We start from the raw sequence: 16,902 nt of genomic DNA on the forward strand, positions 1-16,902 counted from the left end.
GTAGGAGAACATAACACACTAGAATAAAGAAAGAAAAAACAGGATCTGAGCAGGAAAAATTAAGATTTTTTCATCACTCATGTCAAGATTGCCAAACCAAGCTAACAGATTATGTATGTGGACAGACACTTTTCAAAAACAGTGGAACTTTCTATATTAACACTATCTTCAACAGATTTTAGACAGTTTTTTGTATGGATAAACTTAAGAGATATAAAAATTTCTACTCAACCAAATGAAGATGATTTTAATATCAAAGACAGAGATTTCCATGAGAGTAAACAGAAAATTTTCCAGAGAAGGCAAAGTAGTGTGAAATTGTGAACTGAATACAAAATTCACATACATATACTGAATGAATAAAGAAAGAATTATGTTTCTCATTTGAAAGAGAGGGACAAATGCCCCCCTCTTTCCTTCCCCTACGGATGCCCTCAAGGATTTCTCCTATTATTTTACCCATAAGGGTAAACACACATAAATATTTTATATTTTTCCCTAAAAGGATTTACAATGCTTGAAAACTTAAATCTGTTTATATAATATATACATACAGGTGTAAGTAATTAAGATGAGAAATTTATGAGATGGTGAATTTAAACAGGTATATAAAAAGAGCAATGCTTCCAAAAATACAAAAAAAAAAAACAATCTCAACACAGTAGGACATAAACAGTATTTCCAGTTATGTAACAAAGTTTTATTACATGTTGAGAAGAAGCACATGTGACCATTTTAAATACTAAGAAGCAAAAGTGGTATCAGTGTTTTGTTTAATTACATAATCTTGTTACTAGTGAATGTGCACCTTAATATACTTTACATTGTCTGTATAGTACAGGGTTCCCAACCTTTTGGCACTCGCGACTTGAAAATGTAATTGATGAAATAAAATTAATGTTATCCCAAGCTACTTCTAACAAGGCTACGCGACTCCCCTGCTAAGGCTTCACGACTCCCCTGCCAAGGCTTTGCGACCCTCTGGGGGGTCGCGACCCACTGGTTGGGAACCCCTGGTATAGTACATACATTGATATTGTACTATACCCTATTTCCTACAACTATATGAAATGGAATTAAAAGCCACAAAATGGCTATACTATTGTTTAACAGACATTACTGCTACATGTATAAAATATAATACTTGGTGTAGGAGAACACATTTTCATGTAAAGTTGCCTAGCAATGGTCACAAATAGTGTCCTTTGTCAATGAGCAAAACATACCTAATATACTACATCCAAGGTTATGTCTAATGGGTCAAGTTATAGATGAAGCCATATGTAATACTTCATGTCAAAGGTCAGAATATGTATAGTGGCAGATCTAATACATCATACAAAAGGGCAGATTAAATGGGGTACATCATACCAAAAAGCAAACTATGAATTGTGTCAAAGAGCAAAGTTTAACAGGACTAACATATTAAGCATCTTGGTTTCTATGGCTTCACCAATGTTTGGAATTTACCATTGTAACATTTAAAATCTGAATTTTGTTTTTGACACCCATAAATCAAAATTAACTACTAGACTGACTGGTTTCATAAGAACTATCATAATACTTAATAAAATATTTTACATTATGCTTCAAGCAAACATAGAGTTAGCAAGAATAGGTAAGCTGTAACTCCTTTATAGCTACTATGAAACTAATAACAATTTGCTTAAGTCACAGGCTGTTTCATGTATTATTTAAAACCAAAAACTGTTAAATGTTCAGAAGCAACTCCCAAGTTTAAACACTCAGTTTCACTGAAGAAAAAATCAATAAACAAATATATTCCAAAGAACTGGTTACATTTTTTCCCTAAAAGCTTCCTTGAAACTATACAACTTATTACATACATACATATATTTAGAATATCTGAAATTTTACAGATATTTCTCAAATTTATATTTCATTTACTTTAGAAAAATGGAGATGATAAAAAAAACTCTTACCTTTTCTCCAGAATGCCATCACTGACTTCATCTTGACCCTTTAATTCATCTGCTTCATCCTGGAATAATGACACCATATGATTCATTAAAAAAACTAATTATTATATTTCATAGAACACAAATTACTGCTAAACATCCTACTGAAAATAAAAAAACTATATTGTTTATTACTTGTTTTGAAAATAAGCTTATTCTCAATCTTCAATTTCAAAACAAAGCCAAAAAATGTATGTTTAACTACAAAGTTATGCAAGGGGCTATCTGCACTGTGCCCATCATGAGCATTAAAATCTGATTTTTATTGTGTAGGCCTTAACTTCACTGCTGAGCTACTGCAGGCAAGACAGAAAAGTTACTTAAAATTGCATAAAAGTTTAAACAGGTTAATGGATTTGTTAGATGTACCCATAAGACATAATTAACAGATTTGGTCAAATATCCAAGTTTGTAGCCCTATAGAAACTGAGCTGCATCACTGACAACCTGATTGCTTTTAATTTCAAAATTTCTGAACAGTATCACCTGCCATGTAAATTATATGGTCTTAACAGATTTTTAGCATTACACAAACATTTAGAACTATATAAAATTATCTACAGAATAAGTGTTAAAATTTTTTTAATGTGGTGAAATGTAAAACAACAAATTGAGGGTTTTTTTGTCAGTATAAAGAAGGTTGTTATAAAATGGAACTGATATACTGACCACGATAGTACACGAATTACAATATGAAGTTTTATGAATAAACATTTCAGTGCCACTGAACTTTGTTTCAATACCATACTGCACTATTTCTATACCCTTTTAAGTTTTTTCTTTATTATTCCTGTATTAGTAAATAATGTCAGATCCCCTGATCCTTTTTGTAACACCATATTGTAAAAGAATACTGAGAAATTTCCTTGAATTAAGACATAGCAATAGACCATAGTTATATTATTCTCTATTCTGTGATGGTTTACAGTTAACACTGAGAAGGCCAATCTTTCATAACTGAAAACACTTTGGTAATATTCTTGATACTAGATAAAGCCTAATTACTATTCAAAGTAACCTCCAAATCAAGACAAACTGTCACCATTTTTTACCAAGTCACTGAACATAATTTAATGAAACTCATTACTTGTTCATAAATTTAAAAATACTGAATAATCATAGAATCAATCCTTGATCACCACAACCTTGCAAGGTGTGCACAACCCTCTAGCTTCAAAACTTCTCTTAAAATGATTTTCAATAGGTGTTTTTAAACCCAGGTTCTGATTAGTTGCATTAGCTGTATGGTAAGTTTCAAAGTCATTGTTAAACTCAGTACTAAGAATCTGCTCCTCTCAGCTACTTTTGTCACAAGCATAGAAAAACTGTACAAATAAAAGAATAACTGGAAGACAAAATGTTCTGTATTTCATGCTGAAAGTTGTCACCTCCATGAATAGCACAGAGGGGTTCAAGAAGACTTTTGAGCATTTCACTACAAATATGTGCAGTTTTTCAAGAAATTTACACCCAAAACAAAGAAAATAATTGGTTTTGTTTGTTTAGAACTTCACTCAAAGCTATGCAAGAGCTATCTGCACTAGTGATCCCTAATTTAGCAGTGAAAGGCTAGACAGAAGATAGCTAGTCATCACCACCCATCTCTAACTCTTGAGCTAGTCTTTAAGAAATTAATAGAGGAACTGACCATCACATTATAATGCCCCATATAGCTAGAACAATGAGAATGTTTGGTGAAATGGGGATTCGAAGCCACAACCCTCAGATTACAAGTCAAGTGTCATAACCACCTGGCTATGCAAAGCCCACAGAGAAAATAAAGATATGAATATAAAAAATATGTTTTTTAATGAACTCTCAATGAAAACTATCATAATATAAAGGAAAAAAAATCAAAATTATCTTACTGAATGAGAGTTAGCTTCTAAGGGAGTTGTCCATTAATGGTATCATGCCCTTAAAACTCACCCTCTTGTCCACTTGTGTTAAAGCAGACTTGTCCTTAACCCCTTAAAAATATGTTAAATAAAAACAGTCCCCTATAATTCTTGTTGAATAAGTAATAAAAAAATGATTTATTTCTATTTCTTTTTTCTGATAGGAAATGTTTCAACTTCCCACATGTTATCCCCTTTGATAACAACTTTATTTAGGCCAAGAAAGCTTTTACTTATCAAACAATGGCATAAATTAAAAATATATTAAATACAGAGAAAATTAAAACTTATCAAAGACACATCTGATGAGATACCAACCCACCCTTTTGACTTCTCCACAGCTGTTGTTATACATACACACAAACCTTTCTTTTTGAACTGTGGACGTCACTGTACGACAGCCATAAACATAACTGAAAAACAGCTGGACAAACTGGATGATGGAAACAAAGTTTATATTTGACGTGATGTTTCGCCAGTGTTAACCTAGCATCATCAGAATGTCAAAAATACAAGGTGGGGAAACAAAGCTCGTATTTCAAATGACGTTTCGTTAGTGTTAACCTAGCAGTATCAAAGTAAAAAATACAGGGTTATGAAAGCGAAGCTAATACTTAAAGTGACTTTTTGCCAGTGTTGACTTGGCAGCATCAAAACGTCAAAAACACAAGTTGTAAAAACAAAGTTGAATGGACACACGACGTTTCACCAATGTTGACCTGACATCAACAGAGCCACTAAAGTGCAACGTAGTGAAAATAAAGATGATATGGCACAAGACATTTGTCAGTGTTAAACATTTTTGTACTTTTGTTGACTTAGCAATACACAGCAACATTGTTTTCACCACTTACTACTGCAGAATGTTTTTCTTTACATTATAGTTTCTACTATAGGCCAGTATTTCATGCTCAATGCTTTAAATGCTTGGTGAGTTACTATTCTCGTTAAGATGTCACTAGTGAGTCATGATATCGTTTTTGCATTAAAACGAATTCAGTTGGTCTGTGTTTTTTTTTTAATTTACACAAAGCTACACGAAGGCTATCTGCAATAGTTGTCCCTAATTTAGCAGTTTAAGACTTAGAGGGAAGACAACTAGTCTTCACCACCCACCGCTGATTCTTAGACTATTCGAACTCACGACCCTAAGATTACGAATCGAGTGCCTTAACTGCTTTACCATGCCAAACCAAATTATTTCAGATTACGAACCCAAAACAAGAAAGTCGTTAGCTTTTGTGTAAGCAAGTGAAATTAAGCATAGATGAAACTATGATAATTCTGTAATAAATAATCTGTTTAAATTTGGAGAAAAACAAAATTTGGTACACTGTCGAACTTAAACAATCGAGATATATAACAACTGAATTAGATGTAGGATTGTGGCTGTTTCTGCCTATTCTCTACCATGTGTACACGTCATACAACCGTTCAATCACTTGTATATATTTAGTGCAGTAATGTTTTATTATCAAAACTGATTACCTTGAAAGCCAGGCAGATGACAATATATAGACTACATATTGTAATATGACCATTTACTACAACAAAAAAATAAAATAGAACGGGCTACTTAACATCGAAACATTCCAGTACGTCACGAAGACCAGAAACAATTAAGAATTTTTATTTGCAATTCAGTGTCAGGTTCTTATGAGTAACGTCATGTGAAATAAAATGCAAGGAACTAAGATACTGCAATACTTTACCTAAACAAATCAGCATCTGATTTGCAATTTTTGCTAAGCTGTAAGCCTCTAACAACACATTATATAAATGTAAGAACTCTTCTGATTGTGCATGCAAAATAAACAAGGGTTTTTGAAACTTACGGAGTTAAACGTCCGTTTTATGCCGACAGACTTTAAAAAATAAATAAAATTCACGCTTTGTTCGAGCACACATGAACACGCCAGAAACCATTAGTTACAATTGATATATGCAAGTTGGTTCTGAGGACACGCTATGGGCCAATGCCTCGTTCAGTATAACACATTTAGTACTTGCGATAAAAATATAAAAAAAGAAAAACGTTCAAGGGTTTAACTGACGGAACATATAGACCATCAAAGGTGAAGTTTATAGAATAAAGAAGAAACAGAGCAATTATTACTTTATGTGGACCAAAACATAACATTAACAACATATGATAAGAAACCGAGAAAGTATAATTAAGGTTTAATTTTTATTCAAAGGCTCTGTTATTTTTTTTCTGATCTCTTCAGAAGTGTAAAACGGAATGATTCTAAGACTGAACATTCACCTAGTTATCAACCAACGTGACTGACAGTTTTAAATGCATTCAAATGTTGTTCTACTCTAATTCTATCTGGTTAACGAATTAACTCAGCACAAAGATTGTAAGCGTTTACGCACTGCTGCTTACTTTACTCACCTATTTTTCGAATATTACGTAAGAATACGCCTTATTTATTCTGTGAAACGATAGAAGAAAAGCAAATAAATACTTTTAATCATATTAGGGGGAATTCGGAGTTTCGGCAAACATTTCAATTAATATGTAATTTTGTACCACAAATGTGGAAAATTGTCGGAAGCTATCAACGCAGGATGTTTTTTTTTCTTCAACAGTTAAGAAAAATATAAACGTATATAAAAATATTTATCCTTAATAAAATATGAAAGAACGCACTAACTTCATAAGCAGCTGTTTGTCACGTGCAACAAGTAGGTGTATACATGACAATTTCAAAGCTGTGGTTTATACACTACTACACACAGTAATATGAATTATTCAAAAAGATAGGACACGCATATATGTATATGTGTATTACAATTTTTGTCTTAAAATGGACGTCATCTTCGTTCATATATATATATATGTAAATTAAATATAAATTAAATTCATCAGACAGAAAAAAACAACAACATCGAAGCCACAATACAAACATCCAACACCGAAGCACAAATTATAAAGTGGATTACACAAAAAAAAATTATTTTCCTTCAACATATATAAAACACAAATTTCGAGATACACATCCATATAAACAGCCTATTAAAACAATGGCTTATCTTAAACAGTACTTCAAAACACTTTTATCCAATTTATTTTTCACGCACTGTTGAAAATTGTCAAATATATTACGTAATGTTATTTTGATTAAAATAAGAGTTAATCTATCATAATGACGAATGTCTTGTTTATTACTCCTAATTTCTGCAGGAAAATATATCAATTACGAAAACTTGTTTTAACTATTGAAAACAAAAGACAAAAAGCGCAAACAGACGAGATAAATATGCCATGAAAAAACACATTTATAACCTTTCTAAATCAACACATGCGCAAAAAGCCAGGCACACGAACTCGACCAGACTAACTAACCTAACTACAGCTAGAAGTACTAAAACTACGGAATGTATACTTTATCCCTTGTTGCAAGATGAGGTTTCAGAAAGGATGTTAAGTTAGCACGAACAAAGACATCAAATAAAGCTTGACGGAAAATATTTGACATATTTAAAGCTTTACGCGTACAAAACAATGTCACTTCCAAGCATAATAAAAAAAAAACGGTTACAACAAATAACTACCTAATTTTCTAAATGGTCCATACATGTAATTTAATACTCGTATTTTTCTGTGGATGACATAATAAATTAGTAAATTATTTAAATAATAAAAGAAACTTACGCTTTCAACAGGGTTTGATTTTCTTTTCAGTTCACGGAGGTGATTGCGATTCTTTTTATAATGGCCAAATGTTGACGTACAAATGTCAAACATTAACTGTTTCGGTGTTAAAATAAATACCATTGTTAACACACTATGACGGACAAAAAATATAGATTATGTCATTTATTCATGCCTAAACTATACAAGGTTCCTCTTACAATCCCAACAAGTGCACTAATCCGATTAACAACGGTAGAGAACCAAACGATGAACACGCCCCACGTTTCTCAAAGCCAAAGAACGTTACGAGCTTAAACCAGAGTAGAACAGACAGCATGACGGCAGAGTAACTGAAAACGAACCACATGCAACATAGGAAATGAACTGATTCACATATGCTTAACTGACTATGGTTTAGGCGTTAAATTAGAATCCAACTCACTACTCACCCCTCCTCCAGGCTGGGCAAATTATTGTTCTAACTGTAATGTGTATCTATATTGTTAGATACATGTGTTTTATTAAATCTGCCTAAACTGTCAAAGTCTATAAATGCTCTCCTATCAGAACAAAGAGCGTGCAATGATTAAACCTTAACTTCAGGTACTTTTGAAGGAGCTTAATGAAAAATTCTTAATTTGTAAACTTTCAAAACTACTCAAATATAAAACAATAAGCATTTTATCAAGAACGAGACATTTGTTTTTTTCTATTCTAAAGTAATTTGGAAGTTACTTCAAATGATTCTGTGTACTGAATCTTCACATGACAACCATATTTATATGACTTTTGATAAGAAATTTGAGTTTACCTACACTCGATACTACAGGATGATTGAAAAAAAAAAAAAAAAACCTTACATTTAAAACATTAAAAACTATTTGTCTTAGGTGGGATTTAAATTTCAACACATACATATTTCAAACTATAGCCTATGTGGCTCAGGTTTAATATAACTTTTGCTGTTTTTCTTGATTTTAATATGGGATTTGAGACTCCATTCTGAGTCCTTTATTTTTCAGTGTTACTAAAAAATAAATAAATATGGCAGCACAAAGCAAAAGATTGTGTGTGATAACAAACAACCCACTTTCATGACTTTCAAGCTGCAACATTGTAACAAGGTTAATAACTAAAAACAAGTTAACTCTCAGGGAAAAAACTTCTATTGTGGAAAGGGGTTAATGAAGAAATGTGAGCACAAAGAACTCTCATAAAGACTCACATTCAGATAATAGAATTTTTTTATCTTTAGTTACACATCTAACCTATAAAACAAACTAACATTAGTGTTTCAACAAGTAACAAAGAAGACAATAATAAATCTTTACAGGCGTTTTTTTAACTACTGAGATAGTACATACCACAAACTAACTGAAAGAGAACTTAAAAGTTTTGTACAGACTTAAAAATCTGATGACGTTAAGCCATAAAAAACAGTGAAAGGTGATAACATTTGGAATGATAATAAGTTTGCTTTCAGGAGTAATAATTACTGATTAAATTTATTCCTTTAGATCAAAACATATTTCATAATTATTCTTAAATGTTTAATTATTATTACTGTAATTATGGTCTATAATTGTAAAGAAAATTCTTCATACCTTTTTAAGAAATTATTTTGTGTGTAAAGGATAATTTAGTAGTTTTCAATAAATTTGATTACATTACAATGTTCTATGTTATCTATATCCACCGTATATAAGTTGTAATGGATTTAACATACTTATTTTAATATCAATGTTTGTTTCAGTTTATATATATATATACACTTAGAAATGCATGTAACTTGTATTGTTAAATGTGTGTTGCGAAGGCCTTGACTATTTTCTCAATTTAATCTATAGAAGATTCTTGAATGTAAGAATCAACAATATATGTTTTACATTATTACTAACTGCAGTTTTGAAAACCTTGTCTAAATTTTATAAATCAATGCACCAAGTTACAGTGTTCAGAATATTATTGGTTTGCTACAGTTAGCATATTATAAACTTTGGAAGCAATAACTGTGATTAACATTTATTAATTCAAAAACCACAAACATATGACCAGGAACATTTATAGATTAAGAATTTTATAAACCATTTAACTTCAGACATTAAATATTTAAGTCAGTGAAAAAGCTCACACATAAAGAAGCTAGCTAGCTTCCTATCAAGTGAACTGTACCTATGTATCAACATACAATTAATTCATCCATCATGAGCTATCGATAAAAAATTCAGTTGCAGACCAGACAGAAAACTCAGTATTGTTTGCAAGTTTGTAAACCTTTTTTATATAAATCATTATTTGTGATAATTGTTGTTATAAATTGTATTGTTGTTTGCATATTAAATGTGATAAGAAAGAAATTGTGTGTATCAGTCTTGTTGAAAAAATCACAAATTTGATACATATCAGCATTCAATTAATTTCTAAATTAAAATTTCAGGCAATTTGAAACTGTAATATGCAACATAATAAACTGGAAACTCATCTAGTTTAAATAGTGAAGAAACATTTTGAATATGTGATACTTTCCTTACTTGTACTTCAGTACTTGCTTTTGAGTCATTTTGATTATACTTTTAATTTAACTATTCCTTTTCTCTTATTTATACAATGAAAACTGAGAGTGATGAATATCTTGTAATTTGGGACAGCAATATAAAACAATGTCTGTTGTGTATTATTACAAGAAAGAAACCCATACATGTAACAGTGGTTAAATTATTCAGCTCTTAGACTGAAATATATTATACACACATACTAGTGTATATTATTAATTACTCATTCATATTAAACTTGTACTTGTCAAAAGTCATCTTTGGAAAGAAAATAAATTTACAGAACATTAATGTATAGATTATAATAATGTGTAACAATGTGTTACACAATTTGCAACTAATAAGTGTCTTAGTTTGAAATTTTGAACTATATAAAATATAAACATATAAAGAACACACAAACTTAGATTTCTAATGATGTGTGCATTTTTGTTTATAATTTTTAAGTCAGAAAATACTGCTAAAAATTCATTTATTTAAACTAATATAGTATTCTTCTGTGTTCCAAAGTAGTTGGACTCTTTTCTTTGTAGAACTACTCATAACCTGATACTCCTAAATCTAAAACTGAAAACTAAACTCCATCAATAATACCAGTAATGTATTATCTCAGTAACATATAAAAAAGATATTTCTAAATTTTCATGATATTGCAATACCAAAAGAGATTTTTTTATGTGCACAAAGAGTACCTGGTTTTCAAAACTTTGTAAGATAGTTTTACAAGTATCCAAAGTTTAACTGTACAAAATATATTGATGTTATTGGCCCATATTGTCCATTTACCCTTGACATATCTCAGGTATTTACATATGACCCCATTTCTGGGATGCTGTGTCTTTAAACAGTCCCAGAAACTACTGAGTCTCAGGAGAAGTTAGTCTGCCAACAGTCCATCCAAACAAATATTGTAGCCTATATGTCTCATTCAAACCTTCAGGGGTTTTCTGCAGAGGGCCTCAGACAGGAAGTGTATGGAAGAAAGATACTGTGAAAAGTTGATAAAAGTAAGATACAGGTGAGAATATTTGGAATTGGTAACTCTAATATTTCATTTGAGAACCACCCTCCCAAATAGGTAACAAGGAACCTAATAACTGCTGATCTAAAAATGGAAGGTTTGCACAATGGTAAGAAAAGGCAACTGATCAGAAATCCTTAGGAGAAACTGCAGGCAAACCTCCTCACTTAATTACAATGTAAACTGATCAGCATGAACTTGAATATCAGAGAGGAGGAGGAAAAAAAGACCAAAATGTGTTGGAAAGATTGTTCATGCAATAAGGAAGGATGAGGTGAATGGAAATAGATGAGAGAGATAAAACATCACAAACCTGAGACAAAATCCATAAAGACTGAATTAGGCCTATAAGACTCTTGAAGTTATGAATGGTATGGAACAGCAATCTCTGGAGATTGAAAAAGATGACCAATGTCCTTATGAACCTGCACAGCCTCAGCCAAATGAAGAGAAGCCTCACATAACATTCAATTTCCCAATGTATAAAAACATATATATCCACTGTCAGACCACTTGTATCTGAGACCTGAGAAAAGATGCTGATCATTGGTTATCCCCTGAAATGGTAATGTTAACTTTGGAATTCATAGCACAGAAAAGATACACCAAAGTCGAGTGCAGAAATAAAATGGCTAAGATAATTAACATAGTAAATACTAATAGAGGAATTAGGTTGAATAAAAGCAAATGAAGTAAAAAATAATCACTTTGTGAGGAAAACAAAGTTAAATATGAAGCATTAAGCACACAAAAGAGCATGTCCAAACTCAAATGCTAACAAACAAGAAGTGATAGTTTGGTAGAGGGAGCCACATGCATTACATGAGCACATAAAGGCTATATCAGTGAGAATGTGACATGTGATGATTTGCACAAGACATGTTAGAATCTTGAAATTCCAATGGGAGGAGTGAAAGGCTTGTGACTTGTGTAAAGTAAATTGCTGCACTTAGTGGAAATAGGTAATCTTGTGAAAGGAGGTAAGTGCAGTATTGCAATCTGACCTTTTATCATTACAAGTTTTTCTTTTTAAAAGCCATACCATGTGAGAATATTAAATTAATAAGCCCAACTTTTATTCTATTCACAAATTCTACTAACTTCTAACTCATGCTATCCATATAGCAAAACAATTAAGCACTGCTAATCCAAGGTAACAAAAACAACTAAACTGAGTATCAGTCACAAATGGTAAGGAAACAGACTTCAAAAATCCAGATTAAAATTAAGAAGACATCCTTTATCCCATAGTTGTTAAAATAGTACATTTGAACTTCTGATTAGATCATAAGAATGGTCAGTAACATCAGTGAGTACTCGAGTTCTTCACAGATAACTCAAAGTTTTATCAGACACATAAGGATTGATATTTTTTTATTTGGAAACATCAAAAGAGAACAACGATCTAGTAAAATTACTGATTATAACTGTTTCAGAAGTAATTAAGTTGCATGTGTAACATAAAAAAGCACTGGCATGAATGGATATAAATACACTATTTAAAGGATGAATGTAATGACCGAAGATGTACATGTATCGGCATGGTATTTAATTTAGTTGTATCACTTTGAGAAGTTGTCATGGTGCAAGTTACTGATAGGATTGTGATGGATTACCTTCAACATGAAGCCACAGAAGTTATGGTTTGGCAAAAAGACATTCTGATACAAGTCTTTAGATGCAATGCATCAACAGCTTAATCCTCAACTGAACATCAAAGAGTTTGGTATTTCACTGAATGAGCAATGAAACAGGATTTGACAGGATTCCTATTGTGTTTTTATCTCAAATATTAGCAACATGCCCAGACAAAAATGGAACTGCTTTAATACTAATAGACCCATATTTTTATTGGGTACATCTTTTTACCAAATGTAACTTTTTGAAACAAGTTGACTTACTCAGTGCCTACTTCTAAACATTTCAATTTTATGAATACTCATGTTCCACACAGTATATTCATTCTTACTAATAACATTTGTATATAATGTCAATAAAACTGATATACTGAATAAAAATATACATTCAAATCATTGACATACACAACAAAGGTCCCAAAACAGACTCCTGTAAAACCTCAATTCACATAAATACCTTTGTTTTCTGTCATAAAAATAATTTTATACATGCTTCTCACTTTATGTTTTCTATCAATTCCATTTAAAAAAAAAAAAACTTCAAGATTTTGTGAAGCACCTAAGCTGAAAGTGCATGGAATTCTTCCACTAGACCATCCTCAAATTGGAGAATTGCTGACTGTAATTCTGAATTCACTGTGTGTCTTTACACAACATATAGCAAACTTTTAATAAGACATAGGAGTGTGTTGTACACAAATGGATGTGTTGTAAAGTATGTGTACTCAAGATATGTCTGTGAATTGACAATTTCAGTCTGGCTCAGAACTTTCATCCATTGCACAGTTTACATACTGCATTATCATAATATCTAGAGCTTCAGATATGCATATCTATAGTTTGTTTCATTATCTCTGTTTACCTTACCTGGTATATACTTTCTTGTACCATGAACTTTCACAAAATCAGCAGAGAGGTGAAACTAATAACTGATAACTGGCATAAATAATACCACGTTGAATAACACTATAAAAGGTTGTGACATCTGCACTTTAACCACCACCTGGGTACACTGGGTTAACAAAGACTTTTTAAAAGTAAAGATGAACAAGATTAATCATCTCCACATCCAAAAATACAATTTAAAAATTAGAATGCATGACTAAATAAACCCTTCTTTCAAAAGTCACGTCTGAATATTAAACGAAGCAGATTTCAAATAAAATAAGTTTATTTATTATGTTTCACTAATTATCATCAGGCAACCATGTAAAAAGAAACCTTACCTTCCAAATATATGAAAATATAAATGAAGACTTTTGAAATACTACAAACTTGTGAAATAAAAATACACACACATCAGTTGAATTAACAGAAAATCATGCTTCATTAGAATGAACATAGCTGTTGAAATAAAATCAATGTGTACGAATGAGATATACAAAGAAAAGCAATAATATAAAATATAATATACTGGATAATAAATCTAAAATGTTAAAAGGCTTACCATGTAAGTGTCAGTATGGGGGTTTAAGTACCAATTAACATTACCAGAGTAAATGAATTAAGAATTATAAATAAATTTAACAATATTAATTCAGTTATCAAAGTTAATGAACTAGTTATATATTGTTAGTCTGAAGTGTCAGACTAGTCCATTCTTAAAAACAGAAAGGACTGAGCCATGATGTTGGTTTATACTTGGTTGGAGGCATTTCACCAAAAGCATTTCTTTTATTTTCATAAAGCAGAATACCTTTCAAAGTTCAGGATACAGATATCCCTTTAATTTAACAACCTCTCATATCTAGAAATTACATACAAAATAATAATGAATATGCTAATATATAATGCATGCTATGCTACAGATCTGAATGAAATATAATGTGAACTAAAACAGTTTACAAGATGTGACACTGTATGTCAATGTAACAAGGAATTTTAAAATACAAATTACTGAATTAAATATAATTAATACTAAAATATTTCATATTATTATTATTTTTAGACTTGTATGTCATAAAACAAAAAAAAATTATTTGCAATGCCTTCTCACACACACAACACATTAAACTTCTTCAACTTCAATTGCAAATAATTTAGTTATACCATGAAGTAGTTATATGTTCACATCTTAAACACAATATTGACTCTTAAGACTAACAAAAAAGTAGAAACTACATAGATACCATACTCAAACAAACTATCAAGACAAGTAAGTACTTTTCTAAAGTCATGTTGAAATTTATCAACAGTGTTGAATGTGAAAACTAGTTTTAAAATATTGTAAAAATAGAAAAATATCTCTGACAATAATTGTACTTATAAATTCCAACTTTATGTGTAAATACAAATTCAAATTTATAAGCCTGAAATTTACTATTTTCCCCCATCTATTTTTTCAAAAACCAGAAAGATTTTATCCATTGTAGTAGATATGTGTTAAAATCCAAAATTTTCTCCAATTTTATTTTAATGTTTGTAATACAAATAACATAAACTTATAACCTATATTAATAATAAATTACTTAAAATATTTCTAGGCACATGTATAACTTTTATAAACTCATTCATAAATTTCTAATTCAATCAGGAACAAAATTTGAGCAAATACATATGAAAAGTGTCAGTAACTACTTAAAGATAAAATCTTATAAAACTTTATTTCAAATGTATTAACAAAATTCTAGGCCTGCATTTCAGAATAGTTTCAAATTTATGTTCAAAACTTAACATTGGTACAGATCTAAATGATGAAAGGAATAAAAAAAACACTGCTAACAATAAAATTCAGGGACTTTCGATCTTGAATTATTTTAATATCACTGTAAAAATTGGAAACCTTGTGTTGCAACACAACTTGTACTTAAAGAAATTGAATTAGTTCACTCTATAGATGTTATTTTTTCATGGTCAAAGATTATCATGCTTTAAAGTTTAATATACAATTTACAAATACGTTTAGATATTTAGGTTTACTTAATTAGGTAATACTCCAATAGTCACATTATTGGAAAAACACTATTTTGATAAGTGTTAACGGATTACAGTATTTGATCTTGCATTATTATTATTACTAGTAATCGGTAGTAATATTATTACTACTACAGCATTTCTTTTATCACTTGTAAGTTGTAATTGCAATTTTCTGTACAGCGTAAAAACAATAAAAACATTTCAACTTCTAAACAGTTGTAATTTTATTCTTATAAAATGTTTGTATAGGTGTAAAACGCCACAGTATATTAATTTGATTACGAAAATTAAAACATATGTTAATTTGCAAGTCGTGTCACAAGTGAAATCATAATTCACATACCGTTTCTTCTTTTTCGCTTTCATTATCATCACATTCACTCCGAGCTTGAGATTGGGAACTTGGAGACCTTTGAACAGTAACCAGTGTCATTTTATGATACTATTCCCTATTTAATAATAAACGTGTGTACTTATAAAATTGAAAACATTCATAACAAAGTAAGATATTTGGTTTTCAATTGTAGTAAAACGTTCACTGTTGAGCAGTCATTTAATACTGCCTTCTTTCTGATTCGCCATTTTACTCTCAGACACTGACATCCCAAATGCGCATGCGTTGATGTTGCGACTTCCGCATGACCTAACAGGATGTCTAAGTTGCTAGGTAACCACTATAATCTATACATCTTGAAATCATATTTTTTAATTTTATTCTTTGTTTCTAAATTCCTTCCTGGATAGTTCTTTTTCCTTACCTACATCATTTGAAAATAAGTTTACTATATGGGAATGACAGATACAAATATGAAAATAAATCAATTTTATAAAATCGCATAAAAATGTATTCTCGTTAAGGTTTTTTCCCCGCAATATCAAGTTTTCTTGCTTGTGCTGCCATCTATTGTGAAATTGATACTTATATGGACTTGAACTGTCATTTTGACTAAAACTTAGTAGGAAAGGATTATTTGTTTGGAATTTCGCGCAAAGCAACTCAAGAGCTATCTGCGATAGCCGTTCCTAATTCAGCAGTGTAAGACTAGAGGGAAGGCAGCTAGTCATCACCGCCCACCGCCAACTCTTGGGCTACTCTTTTACCAACGAATAGTGGGATTGATCGTAACTTTATAACATCCCCACGGCTGAAAGGGCGAGCATGTTTGATACGACATGGATTCAAACCTGTGACCCTCAAATTACGAGTCAAATGCCTTAACCCACTTGGCCATGCCGGGCCAGTAAGAAAGGAAAGT

At 31.0% G+C, this 16,902-nt stretch overlaps 1 protein-coding gene across 5 annotated transcripts in view; it reads right to left on the reverse strand.

Moving 5' to 3' along the window:
- The window catches only part of LOC143236006 (uncharacterized), a 96,530-nt gene extending 80,291 nt beyond the window's left edge, over positions 1-16,239 (reverse strand). For 2 of the 5 annotated variants that reach the window (XM_076474191.1, XM_076474189.1), the window contains exons 1-2: positions 15,990-16,239; positions 1,944-2,002 (exon numbers count right to left, since the gene is read on the reverse strand). In XM_076474191.1, the coding sequence (XP_076330306.1) occupies positions 1,944-1,974 (31 nt within the window). In that variant the 5' untranslated portion in view covers positions 1,975-2,002; positions 15,990-16,239. Of the gene's footprint in view, positions 1-1,943; positions 2,003-7,538; positions 7,807-15,989 lie in introns of those variants that run through there. The other 3 variants (XM_076474190.1, XM_076474188.1, XM_076474193.1) reach the window with 2 other exon arrangements.
- Between the last annotated feature and the right edge of the window lie 663 nt (positions 16,240-16,902).

This window comes from Tachypleus tridentatus, chromosome 13 (assembly GCF_004210375.1).
Source record: "Tachypleus tridentatus isolate NWPU-2018 chromosome 13, ASM421037v1, whole genome shotgun sequence".
Classification (NCBI taxonomy): Eukaryota; Metazoa; Arthropoda; class Merostomata; order Xiphosura; family Limulidae; genus Tachypleus; species Tachypleus tridentatus.